This window comes from Salmo salar, chromosome ssa15 (genome assembly GCF_905237065.1).
Source record: "Salmo salar chromosome ssa15, Ssal_v3.1, whole genome shotgun sequence".
NCBI lineage: Eukaryota > Metazoa > Chordata > Actinopteri > Salmoniformes > Salmonidae > Salmo > Salmo salar.
The window spans coordinates 77,669,423-77,682,950 of NC_059456.1; the positions used below are offsets into that span (position 1 = coordinate 77,669,423).

A 13,528-nucleotide genomic window follows, 5' to 3' on the forward strand; every position below is an offset into this window, starting at 1 on the left:
AGGGCAAGGAGGACGTAAATACAATGTGGTTGAAATAGGAAATATCAGGAAACAACATTTTTTCCCCTTTTACATTTGTGACTGGAGAGATAATACAGTATACTATCTTCACTGTGCTCAAGTCTTTATTAAAGATAAGCATGCATGACTGTATTTTTAAACACACCTGCACATTTGTTGTTTAATAGACGCAGTCCTGTTAGCACTGAGAACATTGAGAGGTTGTAGTGGTATTAGCACATGTACTTACTCGTAGTTCCCTAGGGGGCTGTATTAGTGTGTATTTGTGTGAGTGTGCGAGCGTGAGTGTGTGGGCATGTGCCCATATTGGTACATCCGATAGTGACAGAACCTTTAATCTTCCTAGAGCAGTTAAGGTGCTTCTGCTTTATAAAGCAGCGTGTGTCAGTGTGTGTGTAAGAGTGTGAGTGCCCTTTGCAGAAGCCAGTTTGTAATCAGCTGTCGAAGTGGGCTCCGAGTCTTAGCTGTAGCCGAGTGGTAGCACTCTCCTCTAACCCTGGTCCACTCAGCCAGCCACACAGCCCTGTGATCCACAGCACAGCTGCAGTAAGGTGATGGAAGGACAGAGGGACACTCGCTAAACCTGAGCTTCACCACTACGCTAACTGGCACATGCGTGCAAGTTGCATGCCGGTTGTGCGTATGGGTTTTTGTGTGTGTATATTGTGTTTGTTGCAACATATGTGTGCATATTTATTGATCGAGACCATTGTGATACTCTACTATAAAGGTAAGATAACCATCAGTCAGTTTTCTGATAATTTTGGTTGATGCAATTCTTTATGCTTGAGTAAGATCAATGTCGATTCAAATGCAATGAAATAATTGTTTTTGTTATGCATGTCATATGGGTATGAGATTTTTATATGTACTTAAACACCAATTGTATAGTTTATGTACACCTACAAAATGTGCATTAATACAACTGATCAATATTGTATGTTTACATGGAAAAACAATCAATGGTGATTGTGAAACCCACATTGCTTCCTTTTGCTAACTATTTTATGATTGAACATTTCTGTAAATATAATTACATTGGAAATGAGTTCCAATGTAATTACATTTTGTAAATTCATAGCAAGATCTCGTTTAATGTTTAATGTTCTCATTAAAATAAACTACTGTATACATACATCCACTCCAGAATATTATATTATACAGTTATTCAAAATAACTAATTTCGGTAACTAATTTCAAGTCCAACGGAATTAGATTTTCTTACTGTAGTTGTTGACATCATTCAAACAGGAAATTAAGAAAAGAGGATGTTTAAAATAAATGTTGTTACATTAATTCAATGTAGCCCATCTTTATTGTCTACATTTTTAATTATGCATTTACACTATAACGTTACGGCTACAATTACAGCAACATGTTCTGTCACTACACAGTACTTTATGGGATAATAACACTGATTGGGTTTGTTATTAACCAGTGATGTTGTGTTTTTAGCAGTTTGTGTGATTATTTGCTATTTTATTTTACCTCAGCCTACACAAACATAACAATCTTTGAGAAGTATTTCGGCTGTCACATAATAAGATAACCAGACCGTACAGAACGCATGTTCTGACTCCAAGTAATCCACCTTGCCATACAAATACGCCACGGATAATTCAAAACACCTGCAACATGTCTACATAACATGTCATCTAATGCCGTCAATGTGTTTCACGCCATGTGATACTGTAAAATGTTAGGTTTTGCGTGTCGTATTAGTGTGTATGAATGACTGTGGTACAGAGACAGTGCTGGGTGGGCCAGTGCTTCTCAGCTGAAAGGAGTCGACCGAGGAAGAGGGGCATGCACACAGTTACAGTAGTAAGACTGGCAATGGATGGATCTCTTTTCTGGAGATTGTGGTTGTGATTCACCCTTTATTAACTGTCAGATGAATTATTAGGAATGGCTCGATAAATACATTTGTATTGTGACCACCAAAAACTGTGACCTCAAAATGAAGCTCTGTTGCCTTGGTACAGTATAATCTTGGTACAGTGCATTTGGAAAGTATTCAGACCCTTTCCCTTTTTCCAAATTTTGTTACGTTAAAGCCTTATTCAAAATGTATAAAAAAATGTCCAACACTAATCTACACAAAATACCCCATAATGACAAAGCGAAAAAAGGTTTTTAGAAAAGTGTGCAAATGTACTGAAATACCTTATTTACATAAGTATTCAGACCCTTTGCTATGAGACTCAAAATTGAGCTCAGGTGCATCCTGTTTCTATTGATCATCCTTGAGATGTTTCTACAACTTGACTGGAGTCCACCTGTGGTAAACTCAATTGATTGGACATGATTTGGAAAGGCACACACCTGTCTATATAAGGTCCCACAGTTGACAGTGCATGTCAGAGGAAAAAACAAGTCATGAGATCAAAGGAATTGTCCGTAGAGCTCCGAGACAAGATTATGTCGAGGCACATATCTGGGGAAGGGTACCAAAAAATGTCTGCAGCATTGAAGGTCCCCAAGAACACAGTGGCCTCCATCATTCTTAAATGGAGGAAGTTTGGAACCACCAAGAATCTTCCTAGAGCTGGCCACCCGGCCAAACTGAGCAATCGGGGGAGGAGGGCCATGGTAGTGAGGCGACCAAGAACCCGATGGTCACTCTGACAGAGCTCCAGAGATCCTCTGTGGAGATGAGAGAACCTTCTAGAAGGACAACCATCTCTGAAGCACTCCACCAACCAGGCCTTTACGGGTGAGTGGCCAGACGGAAGCCAATCCTCTGTAAAACAGCCCACTTGGAGTTTGCCAAAAGGCACCTAAAGGATTGTCAGACCATAAGAAACAAGATTCTCTGGTCTGATGAAACCAAGATTGAACTATTTGACCTGAATGTCAAGTGTCACATCTGGAGGAAACCTGGCACCATCCCTACGGTGAAGCATTGTGGTGGCAGCATCATGCTGTGCGGATGTTTTTCAGAGGCAGGGACTGGGAGACTAGTCAGGATCGAGGGAAAGATGAATGGAGCAAAGTACAGAGAGATCCTTGATGAAAACCTGCTTGTCACGATTGTTGTAAGAATGAGCGGACCAAAGTGCAGCGTGTGTGTCGTTCCACATTTTATTTATACTGTGAAACTATGCAATACATAAATAAACTTAATGACAAAAACAACAAACCGTGACGCCGAGTTGAAACATACACTACTCAAATTAATCTCCCACAAACCCAGGTGGGACAAACACCAACTTAAATATGACTTCCAATTAGAGACAACGATGACCAGCTGCCTCTAATTGGAGATCATCTCAAACAAAGCCCAACATAGAAATACAAAACTAGAACATAACATAGAAAAACTAAACTAGAAAAAAAAAACTGTCACGCCCGGACCTACTCTACCATAGAAAATAACAGCTGACCATGGTCAGGACGTGACACTGCTCCAGAGCGCTCAGGACTTCAAACTGGGGCGAAGGTTCACCTTCCAACAGGACAATGACCCTAAGCACACACACAAGACAACGCTGGAGTGGCTTCGGGACAAGTCTCTGAGTGTCCTTGAGTGGCCCAGCCAGAGCCCAGATTGAACCCGATCAAACATCTCTGGAGAGCCCTTAAAATATGCAGCAACGCTCCCCATCCGACCTGACAGAGCTTGAGAGGCTCTGCAGAGAAGAATGGGAGAAACTCCCCAAATACAGGTGTGACAAGCTTGAAGCGTCATAGCCAAGAAGACTCGAGGCTGTAATCGCTACCAAAGGTGCTTCAACAAAAAACTGAGTAAAGGGTCTGAATACTTATGTGAATTTGATATTTGTGCTATTTATTTTAAATAAATGCTCTGTTATTATGGGGCGTTGTGTGTAGATTGATGACGAAAAAAAACGATTAAATGCATTTTAGAATGAGGCTGTAACGTAACAAAATGTGGAGAAAGTCAAGGGGTCTGAATTCTTTCCGAATGCACTGTATAGACTGTATACTGTGTTTGCATCCGTGCATCTCCAATTATTGTTTGTTGTGAATTGTGCAGAGGCATTGGATCATTACATTCATTAACCCATGTCTCTCTGACTGTCAGATTTGAGACAGAGAGAGAGAGATGATCGAGCTGGGCCTTGCAGATGGCAGTCTGATCGATGAACTGATGGCGCTGACGGCTCAGAGCCTGAGCCACTTGGAGATCAAAGAGCACTTCAACATTATCAAGGAGATCGGCCGGGGGAAGTATGGCAAGGTTCTGCTGGTCACCCATCGCTGCAGGGGTAAGAAGCCAACCCGTAGTTTAAAAGGCTGAAATACTAAGGGCTTTCCTTTGGTTCAATGACACAATAAAATGTTTTATTGATTTCACATAGCTTGGAAAGTGGCAGAATCTTTTGGTATCAAATTACCCTTAGAATTATATATTTTTTTATATATATTTTTTTCACATTTATTTAACTAGGTATGCCAGTTGAGAACAAGTTCTCATTTACAACTGCGACCTGGCCAAGATAAAGCAAAGGAGTGCGACAAAAACAACAACACAGAGTTACACATGGGATAAACAAACGTACAGTCAATAACAATATAAAAATGTATATACAGTGTGTACAAATGTAGTAAGATTAAGGAGGTAAGGCAATAAATAGGCCATAGTGGCAAAATAATTACAATTTAGCATTAACACTGGAGCGATAGATGTGCAGATGGTGATGTGCAAGTAGAGATACTGGGGTGCAAAAGAGCAAAAATAAATAACAATATGGGGATGAGGTAATTGGGGCTATTTACAGATGGGCTGTGTACAGGTACAGTGATCAGTAAGCTGCTCTGACAGCTGATGCTTAAAGTTAGTGAGGGAGATATGTCTCCATCTTCAGCTATTTTTGCAATTCGTTCCAGTCATTAGCAGCAGAGAACTGGAAGGAAAGGCGGCCAAAGGAGGAGTTGGCTTTGGGGATGATCACTGAAATATATCTGCTGGAGCGCGTGCTATGGGTGGGTGTTGTTATGGTGAGCTGAAATAAGGCGGGTCTTTACCTAGCAAAGACTTATAGATGACCTGGAGCCAGTGGGTTTGGCGACGAATATGAAGCGAGGACCAGCCAGAGCATACAGGTCACAGTGGTGGGTAGTATATGGGGCTTTGGTGACAAAATGGATGGCACTGTGATAGACTAATCTAATTTGCTGAGCAGAGTGTTGGAGGCTATTTTGTAAATGACATAGCCGAAGTCAAGTATCGGTAGGATAGCCAGTTTTACGAGGGTATGTTTAGCAGCATGAGTGAAGGAGGCTTTGTTGCAAAATGGAAAGCCAATTCTAAATTTAATTTTGGATTGGAGATGCTTAATGTGAGTCTGGAAGGAGAGTTTACAGTCTAACCAGACACCTAGGTACTTGTAGTTGTCCACATATTCTAAGTCAGAACCCTCCAGAGTAGTGATGCTAGTCGGGCAGGTGGGTGAAGGCAGCGATCGGTTGAAGAGCATGCATTTAGTTTTACTAGCATTTAAGAGCAGTTGGAGGCCACAGAAGGAGTGTTGTATGGCATTGAAGCTTGTCTGGAGGTTTGTTAACACAGTGTCCAAAGAAGGGCCAGAAGTATACAGAATGGTGTTGTCTGCGTAGAGGTGGATCAGAGAATCACCAGCAGCAAGAGCGACATCATTGATATATACAGAGAAAAGAGTTGGCCCAAGAATTGAACCCTGTGGCACCCCCATAGAGACTGCCAGAGGTCCGGGCAACAGGCTCTCCGATTTGACACACTGAACTCTATCTGAGAAGTAGTTGGTGAACCAGGCGAGGCAGTCATTTGAGAAACCAAGGCTGTTGAGTCTGCTGATAAGAATGTGGTGATTGACAGAGTCGAAAGCCTGGGCCAGGTCAATGAAGACGGCTGCACAGTACTGTCTTACTGTCTTTTATTGCTGGCGGTTATGATATTGTTTAGGACATTGAGCGTGGCAGAGGTGCACCCATGACCAGCTCGGAAATCAGATTGCATAGCGGAGAAGGTACGGTGGGATTCGAAATGGTCGGTGATCTGTTTGTTAACTTGGCTTTCGAAGAATTTAGAAAGGCAGGGCAGGATGGATATAGGTCTGTAACAGTTTGGGTCTTTGAAGAGGGGGATGACCGCAGCAGTTTTCCAATTTTTAGTGATTTCAGACGATACGAAAGAGAGGTTGAACAGGCTAGTAATAGGGGTTGCAACAATTGCGGTGGATAATTTTAGAAAGAGAGGGTCCTGATTGTCTTGCCGAGCTGATTTGTATGGGTCCAGATTTTGCAGCTCTTTCAGAACATCAGCTATGTAGATTTGGGTGAAGGAGAAGTGGGGGGGGGGGGGGCTTGGGCAAGTTGCTGTGGGGTTGCAGAGCTGTTGGCCAGGGTTGTGGTAGCCAGGTGGAAAGCATGGCCAGCTGTAGAAAAATGCTTATTGAAATTCTCGATTATCGTGGATTTATTGGTGGCGACAGTATTTCCTAGCCTCAGTGCAGTGGGCAGCTGGGAGGAGGTGCTCTTATTCTCCATGGACTTTACAGTGTCCCAAAACTTTTTGGAATTTGTGCTACAGGATGCAAATTTCTGTTTGAAAATGCCAGCCTTTGCTTTCCTAACTGCCTGTGTATATGCTGCCTGTGCTTATTTAAGATGGTGAGGAAAGCACTTTTAAAGAATAACCAGGCGTCCTCTACTGACGGGATGAGGTCAAAATCCTTCCAGGGTACCCGGGCCAGGTTGATTAGAAAGCCCTGCTCGCTGAAGTGTTTTAGGGAGTGTTTGACAGGGATGATGGGTGGTCGTTTGACCGCGGACCCATCACGGACGCAGGCAATGAGGCAGTGATCGCTGAAATCCTGGTTGAAGACAGCAGAGGTGTATTTAGAGGGCAAGTTGGTCAGAATGATATCTATAAGGGTGCCCATGTTTACGGATTTGGGGTTGTACCTGGTAGGTTCCATGATAATTTGTGTGAAATTGAGGGCATCTAAACTCAGAAAAAAAAGAAATGTCCCCTTTCATAAAATTCATAAAAATCCAAATAACTTCACAGATCTTCATTGTAAAGTGTTTAAACACTGTTTCAGATGCGTGTTCAATGAACCATAAACAATGAATGAACATGCACCTGTGGAACGGTCGTTAAGACACTAACAGCTTACAAATGGTAGGCAATTAAGGTCACATTTAAGAAAACTTAGGACACTAAAGAGGCCTTTCTACTGACTCTGAAAAACACCAGAAGAAAGATGCTCAGGGTCCCTGTTCATCTGCGTCAACATGCCTTAGGCATGCTGCAAGGAGGCATAAGGACTGAAGGACTGAAGATGTGGCCAGGGCAATAAATTGCAATGTCCGTACTGTGAGACGCCTAAGACAGCGCTACAGGGAGACAGGAAGGACAGCTGATCGTTCTCGTAGTGGCAGATCATGTGTAACAACACCTGCACAGGATCGGTACATCCGAACATCACACCTGCGGGACATGTACAGGATGGCAACAACAACTGCCCGAGTTACACCAGGAACGCACAATCCCTCCATCAGTGCTCAGATTGTCCTCAATAGGCTGAGGGAGGCTGGACTGAGGACTTGTAAGCTTGTTGTAAGGCAGGTCCTCCCCAGACATCACCGGCAACAACATTGCCTATGGGCACAAACCCACCGTCGCTGGAACAGACAGGACTGGCAAAAAGTACTCTTCACTAACGAGTTGCGGTTTTGTCTCACCAGGGGTGATGGTCGGATTTGCGTTTATCGTCGAAGGAATGAGCGTTACACCGAGGCCTGTACTCTGGAGCGGGATCGATTTAGAGATGGAGGGTCCATCATGGTCTGGGGCAGTGTCACAGCATCATCGGACTGAGCTTGTTGTCATTTCAGGCAATCTCAACGCTGTGCGTTACAGGGAAGACATCCTCCTCCCTCATGTGGTACCCTTCCTGCAGGCTCATCCTGACATGACCCTCCAGCATGACAATGCCACCAGCCATACTGTTCGTTCTGTGCGTGATTTCCTGCAAGACAGGAATGTCAGTGTTCTGCCATGGCCAGCAAAGAGCCCGGATCTCAATCCCATTGAGCACGTCTGGGACCTGTTGGATCGGAGGGTGAGGGCTAGGGCCATTCCCCCCAGAAATGTCCAGGCACTTGCAGGTGCCTTGGTGGAAGAGTGGGGTAACATCTCACAGTAAGAACTGGCAAATCTGGTGCAGTCCACGAGGAGGAGATGCAGTGCAGTACTTAATGCAGCTGGTGGCCACACCAGATACTGACTGTTACTTTTGATTATGATCCCCCCCTTTGTTCAGGGACACATTATATTATTCAATTTCTGTTAGTCACATGTGTGTGGAACTTGATCAGTTTATGTCTCAGTTGTTGAATCTTGTTATGTTCATACAAATATTTACACATGTTAAGTTTGCTGAAAATAAACGCAGTTGACAGTAAGAGGACGTTTCTTTTTTTGCTGAGTTTAGCTTATATTGTAGGTCTGTCGGGGTGTTAAGCATATCCCAGTTTAGGTCACCTAACAGTACGAACTCTGAAGATAAATGGGGGGCAATCAATTCGCATGTGTAGTCCAGGGCATAACTGGGGGCTGAGGAGGGTCTATAGCAAGCGGAAACAGTGAGAGACTTATTTCTGGAAAGGTGGATTTTTAAAAGTAGAAGCTCGAACTGTTTGGGCACAGACCTGGATAGCATGACAGAACTCTGCAGGGTATCTCTGCAGTAGATTGCAGAAATTTCTAATTGTTGGTGGCCTTCCTAAGCCAGGATTCAGACACTGCTAGGACATCAGGGTTGGCGGAGTGTGCTAAAGCAGTGAATAAAACAAAGTTAGGGAGGAGGCTTCTGATGATAACATGCATGAAACCAAGGCTTTTACGATTACAGAAGTCAACAAATGCTAGTGCCTGGGGAATAGGTGTGGTACTGGGGTCTACGGGGCTTTGGTTAACCTCTACATCACCAGAGGAACAGAGGAGGAGTAGGATAATGGTACGGCTAGGAGCAGATTTCTGGGCGTGGTAGAATACAGTAGATTCAGGGCATGATGTACAGACAAGGTTATGGTAGGATGTGAGTACAGTGGAAGTACACCTAGGCGTTGAGTGACGATGAGAGAGGTTTCGTCTCTAGTGGGACCAGTTAAGCCAGGTGAGATCTCAGCGTGTGTGGGAGGGGAGGGGGGGGAGGGACAACAGAGCTATCTAAGGCAAGGTGAGTGGGACTGAGGGCTCTACAGTGAAATAAAACAGTAAGGACTAGCCTAGACAGCAGTAGACAATGCATATTGATTTTAGAGAGAGGCATATTGACGTTAGAGAGAGGCATAAAGCAGTCACAGGTATTGATCGGGAGAGCTAAGACAACAACGGGTAAATGGTGATGAATGGGCAGAGCGGATCATTTAGGAACATACAGGACCTGAGTTCGAGGTTGGGGCCGACAGTTAAACAAAATTAGGTACTGTGTTATTGAAACTGTCCAGGGGGCATCAGCTGTGTAGACGAGTGATCATAGGGTCCAAAGAATAGCATTAGGTATGCTAGGCGATTGGGAGACTTAGAAAGCTAGCGAGCCGGGGCAAGAAGATGGGTCTTCGGCGACATCGCAACGGAAAAGCCCGTTGAGACCACATCGGGCGACCATGTCGGCAGAGTAGTTGTGATGGATCGGCGGGGCTCCGCGTTGACAACAAAGGTTCGAGGCCAATTGGCAAAAGAGATATTGTAGCCCGAGAATTAGCTGGTATATGGGCCTAGCTCGTGGCTAGCTCAAGGCTAACTGGTGCTTGCTTCGGGACAGAGGCGTTAGCTAACAGTAGCCACTCGGTAGCAGCTAGTTAGCTGCGATGATCCGGTTTAATGATCTTGAGCGGCAGGAATCCGGTGATGTGGTAGAGAAAAGCATTCCGATATGCTCTGGGTTGATATCGCGCTGTGCAGACTGGCATGTATTGTCCGAGCTAAAGCTGGCGGTGTCCAAGCTAAAAGGTGAAGCCCGCTAGTCGTGTCTAACAAAGACTAGTAGCTAGTAGCTAGTTAGCTGGCTAGCACCTGACGGAGGTTCCAGTTATAAGGAATAAAAATAGCAGATCCGTACCACATTGGTTGAGGCGGGTTGCAGGAAAGTATATTTAGTTCATAGTTAGAAAGTGAGATTAAAATGTATACGGGAAAGAAAACAGGCTATTTACAAAGGATAAGACATGGGATAAGACAAAGACAAACACAACACACGACCAACTGCTACGTCATCTTGGAACAGCAAATTTCATAGTGTGCTGCCAATACTGGATCTAATGTGCTGCTGCTAATATCATTTATACCGTCTGCTATCTCTTGTTTTTTCTGGTCATAAACATCTCTTATGATCATAACATTTTGCCAAGTTGTTATAAAACATAACAAATAGGAATGTTTTACAGGAACACCGATGGCTCTTAAAGTGATGCCAAAAGCCTCCACCAAGCTCCAGGGATTCTTACGGGAGTACTGCATCTCCTTGCACCTATCCTGCCACCCCTGCATCGTAGGTCTCTTCGGAATCGCCTTTCAATCTAATGAGCACTATGGCTTTGCCCAGGAGCTTGTTATTGGGAGGGACCTTTTTGCCGTCATCCAACCAAAAGTAAGATTGTATTTGATTTCGATATAATAAATCTGTGACTTAAGTACAAAGTGTTTTAGAATTCAATCAAGAGGATTGGTGAATATTGTCAATCTATACCCTTTTGAGTGTCCATAAGTGCAACGTACTGTTAAAAATGGTCCAAATGCACTGAACAGTCTTCTAATTCACCTTAGACAAGTCTCAATGACCACAAAGCTCTAACAGTTTCCAAAACTCTGCTCCCAGGTGGGTATCCCAGAGAGTGCAGTGAAGCGCTGCGTCCTGCAGATTGCCAGTGCCCTGGAGTTCATCCACGAGCACGGCCTGGTCCACCGCGACATCAAACCTGAGAACATCCTGCTGCTGGACAGCCACTGCTGCCGCGTAAAGCTGGCCGACTTTCGGCCTGGCCCAGACGAGAGGCACTCTGATTCGCTTCATCTCCGGCACACTGCCCTACATGGCCCCAGAGCTGTGTGCCGTTGCCCTGGAGGAGGGCCAGAAGGAGGTCATGGCGCCCCCGCTCAGCGTGGAGCCCAGCCTGGACACCTGGGCCTTCGGAGTGGTCATCTTTTGCATCCTCACTGGCTACTTCCCCTGGGAGCGCTGCGTGACCTCAGATGACTTCTACCAGGAGTTTGCTGATTGGTGCCAGGCACCCACCGTGGAGGAAGTTCCACCCTTGTGGAAGAGATTCACCCCGGCTGCCATGGAAATGTTCAGCAGGCTGTTGCAGCTCAATGCTAACAACAGATGCACAGTAGGGGAGGTCAGGTCCTATGTGGAAAAGGACTGGTTGATGCCGACACTAGTGGATACAAACGGACTGCAAACGGAGAATGGCAAGGCCAGTGCCACCTGCTCCACCCCTAGTGTGTGTAGGAGTAGTCCTGTCCACCAGGAGGTGGAGTAAATGTCTTCAATGGAACGGTGTCTGAGGTATCTGTGTACACCTCCAGCTCATGGTATCAACTATCCAATTTACAGGGAGCTCAAGGTGTGCATTCGACACCACTCTTACAATGCACTGATAAGTAGGGTAACTGAATTATATACTCAACGTCAGTCCAGAGAGCCGCACAAGGGCTACATCTGAAGCAAGGGGAAAAAGCTCTGATAGGATACGGTGTACTGTAAAAGCAGCACTATTTGAGTGTGATTGAGCTCGTACTATTCTGTGTGTATGTACACAATATTGGTAACCTGATAAATTTAGCAATGTTACAAAAGAGTTTGTATCTACTGTAGCATAGGAGCAGTTTATGCTATATTGTGTGTAACTACACAACGTTGGTAACCTGAGAAATATACTGTAACATAGAACCTGTACCTAGCATAATTTTCAGAACCTATTTTCAGAACAATGCTTTATATTGTATGTTTTAGAATCTCTCACTGCACAGAAGACGAGCATTATATTAATTTCATAGAGGGAGAGTGTGCACTGTGCGTTCAAGCTGGCTTAGTGGCAGTGTTCACTTTGGCAGTGCTCAATGTTCTCTCAAATGTTTTTGTAGTGTGTCACACTGTACAGGCTGTTCCATGAATGAGGCTACCTCAGTTTGTCTATTTCTGTGCATACTCTCATTGTTCATGAAAGATCCATATTCAAAAATAGATATAGTGAATATACATTAACTGTATAATGAATGTAATGTAATAGACTGAATATGAAACTAATTATGAACATGGGTAAATATCAAGAGTGTAATTTTTTTGATATTCCACAACCAGCCCCAGAAAATGACTGTCACAGTGAAAGCTGTTTCAAGTTCACATTGTTTCAAATCAACTTAATTTAAAGCAAAGCCAACAAATTGGGAGCTGCTATATAACAATTAACTCTGTCACACTAAATAGAAATGTACGTTCAAATCATCCTTTTTTGTGCACTGTAAAAAGATTATGTTGTTTTTACGATATCTTATTGGAAAACAGGTACAGTATGTTACCGTAAATACAGCAAACTTTACAGTAGTGTACTGTTAAACCAAAGTTTCTTTGAAATTTACGGTTACATATTGTAACTTTTTTTTATTCGAATCAAGTACAAAATTATTGTGTATAGGTTGCACGTAAAGTTTTTGACACAGTGTTTGAGTATGCCTTTGGTATGAACAAATAAACATAATCTATCTCTTCTGTCTGCTTCTTTTCATCCACTCTTGAGGGCATATCATATTTCCTTCTTTGAAGCTCCGTCCATAACCTAAGTGATTCATAGTCGCACCTCTCTCCCTCTCCTAACACAACCCTCGCTCCTCACCTCTCTCCCTCTCCTACCACTTCCTCACCCCTCACCTCTCTCCCTCTCCTACCACTTCCTCACCCCTCACCACTCTCCCTCTCCTAACACAACCCTCACTCCTCACCACTCTTCCTCTCCTGCCACAACCCTCACTCTTCACCACTCTCCCTCTCCTACCACCCCTTCACCCCTCACCACTCACCACTCTCCCTCTCCTACCACTCCCTCACCCCTTACCACTCTCCCTGTCCTACCACTCCCTCACTACTCACCCTCTCCTACCACTCCCTCACCCCTCACCACTCTCCCTCTCCTACCACTCCCTCACTCCTCGCCACTCTCCCTCTCCTACTCCTCCCTCACCTCTCTCCCTTCCTACCACAACCCTCACTCCTCACCCTCTCCCTCTCCTACCACTCCCTCACCACTCTCTCCCTCTCCTACCACTCCCTCACCCCTCACCTCTCTCCCTCTCCTACCACAACCCTCACTCCTCACCGCTCTCCCTCTCCTACCACTCCCTCACCACTCTCTCCCTCTCCTACCACTCCCTCACCCCTCACCTCTCTCCCTCTCCTACCACAACCCTCACTCCTCACCGCTCTCCCTCTCCTATCACTCCCTCACCACTCTCTTCCTCTCCTACCACTCCCTCACCGCTCAACTCTCTCCC

The 13,528-nt window shown here is 44.7% G+C and overlaps 1 protein-coding gene across 1 annotated transcript; it reads left to right on the forward strand.

The window, feature by feature from the left end:
* The first annotated feature begins 391 nt into the window (after positions 1 to 391).
* si:dkey-8e10.3 (serine/threonine-protein kinase SBK1) lies at positions 392 to 12,749 on the forward strand. The gene is given in 5 exon segments (XM_014145869.2): positions 392 to 751; positions 4,070 to 4,253; positions 10,423 to 10,625; positions 10,854 to 11,006; positions 11,008 to 12,749. Coding segments are annotated over 4 exon segments (1,032 nt in total). The 5' UTR covers positions 392 to 751; positions 4,070 to 4,090; the 3' UTR covers positions 11,521 to 12,749.
* Positions 12,750 to 13,528: the final 779 nt, after the last annotated feature.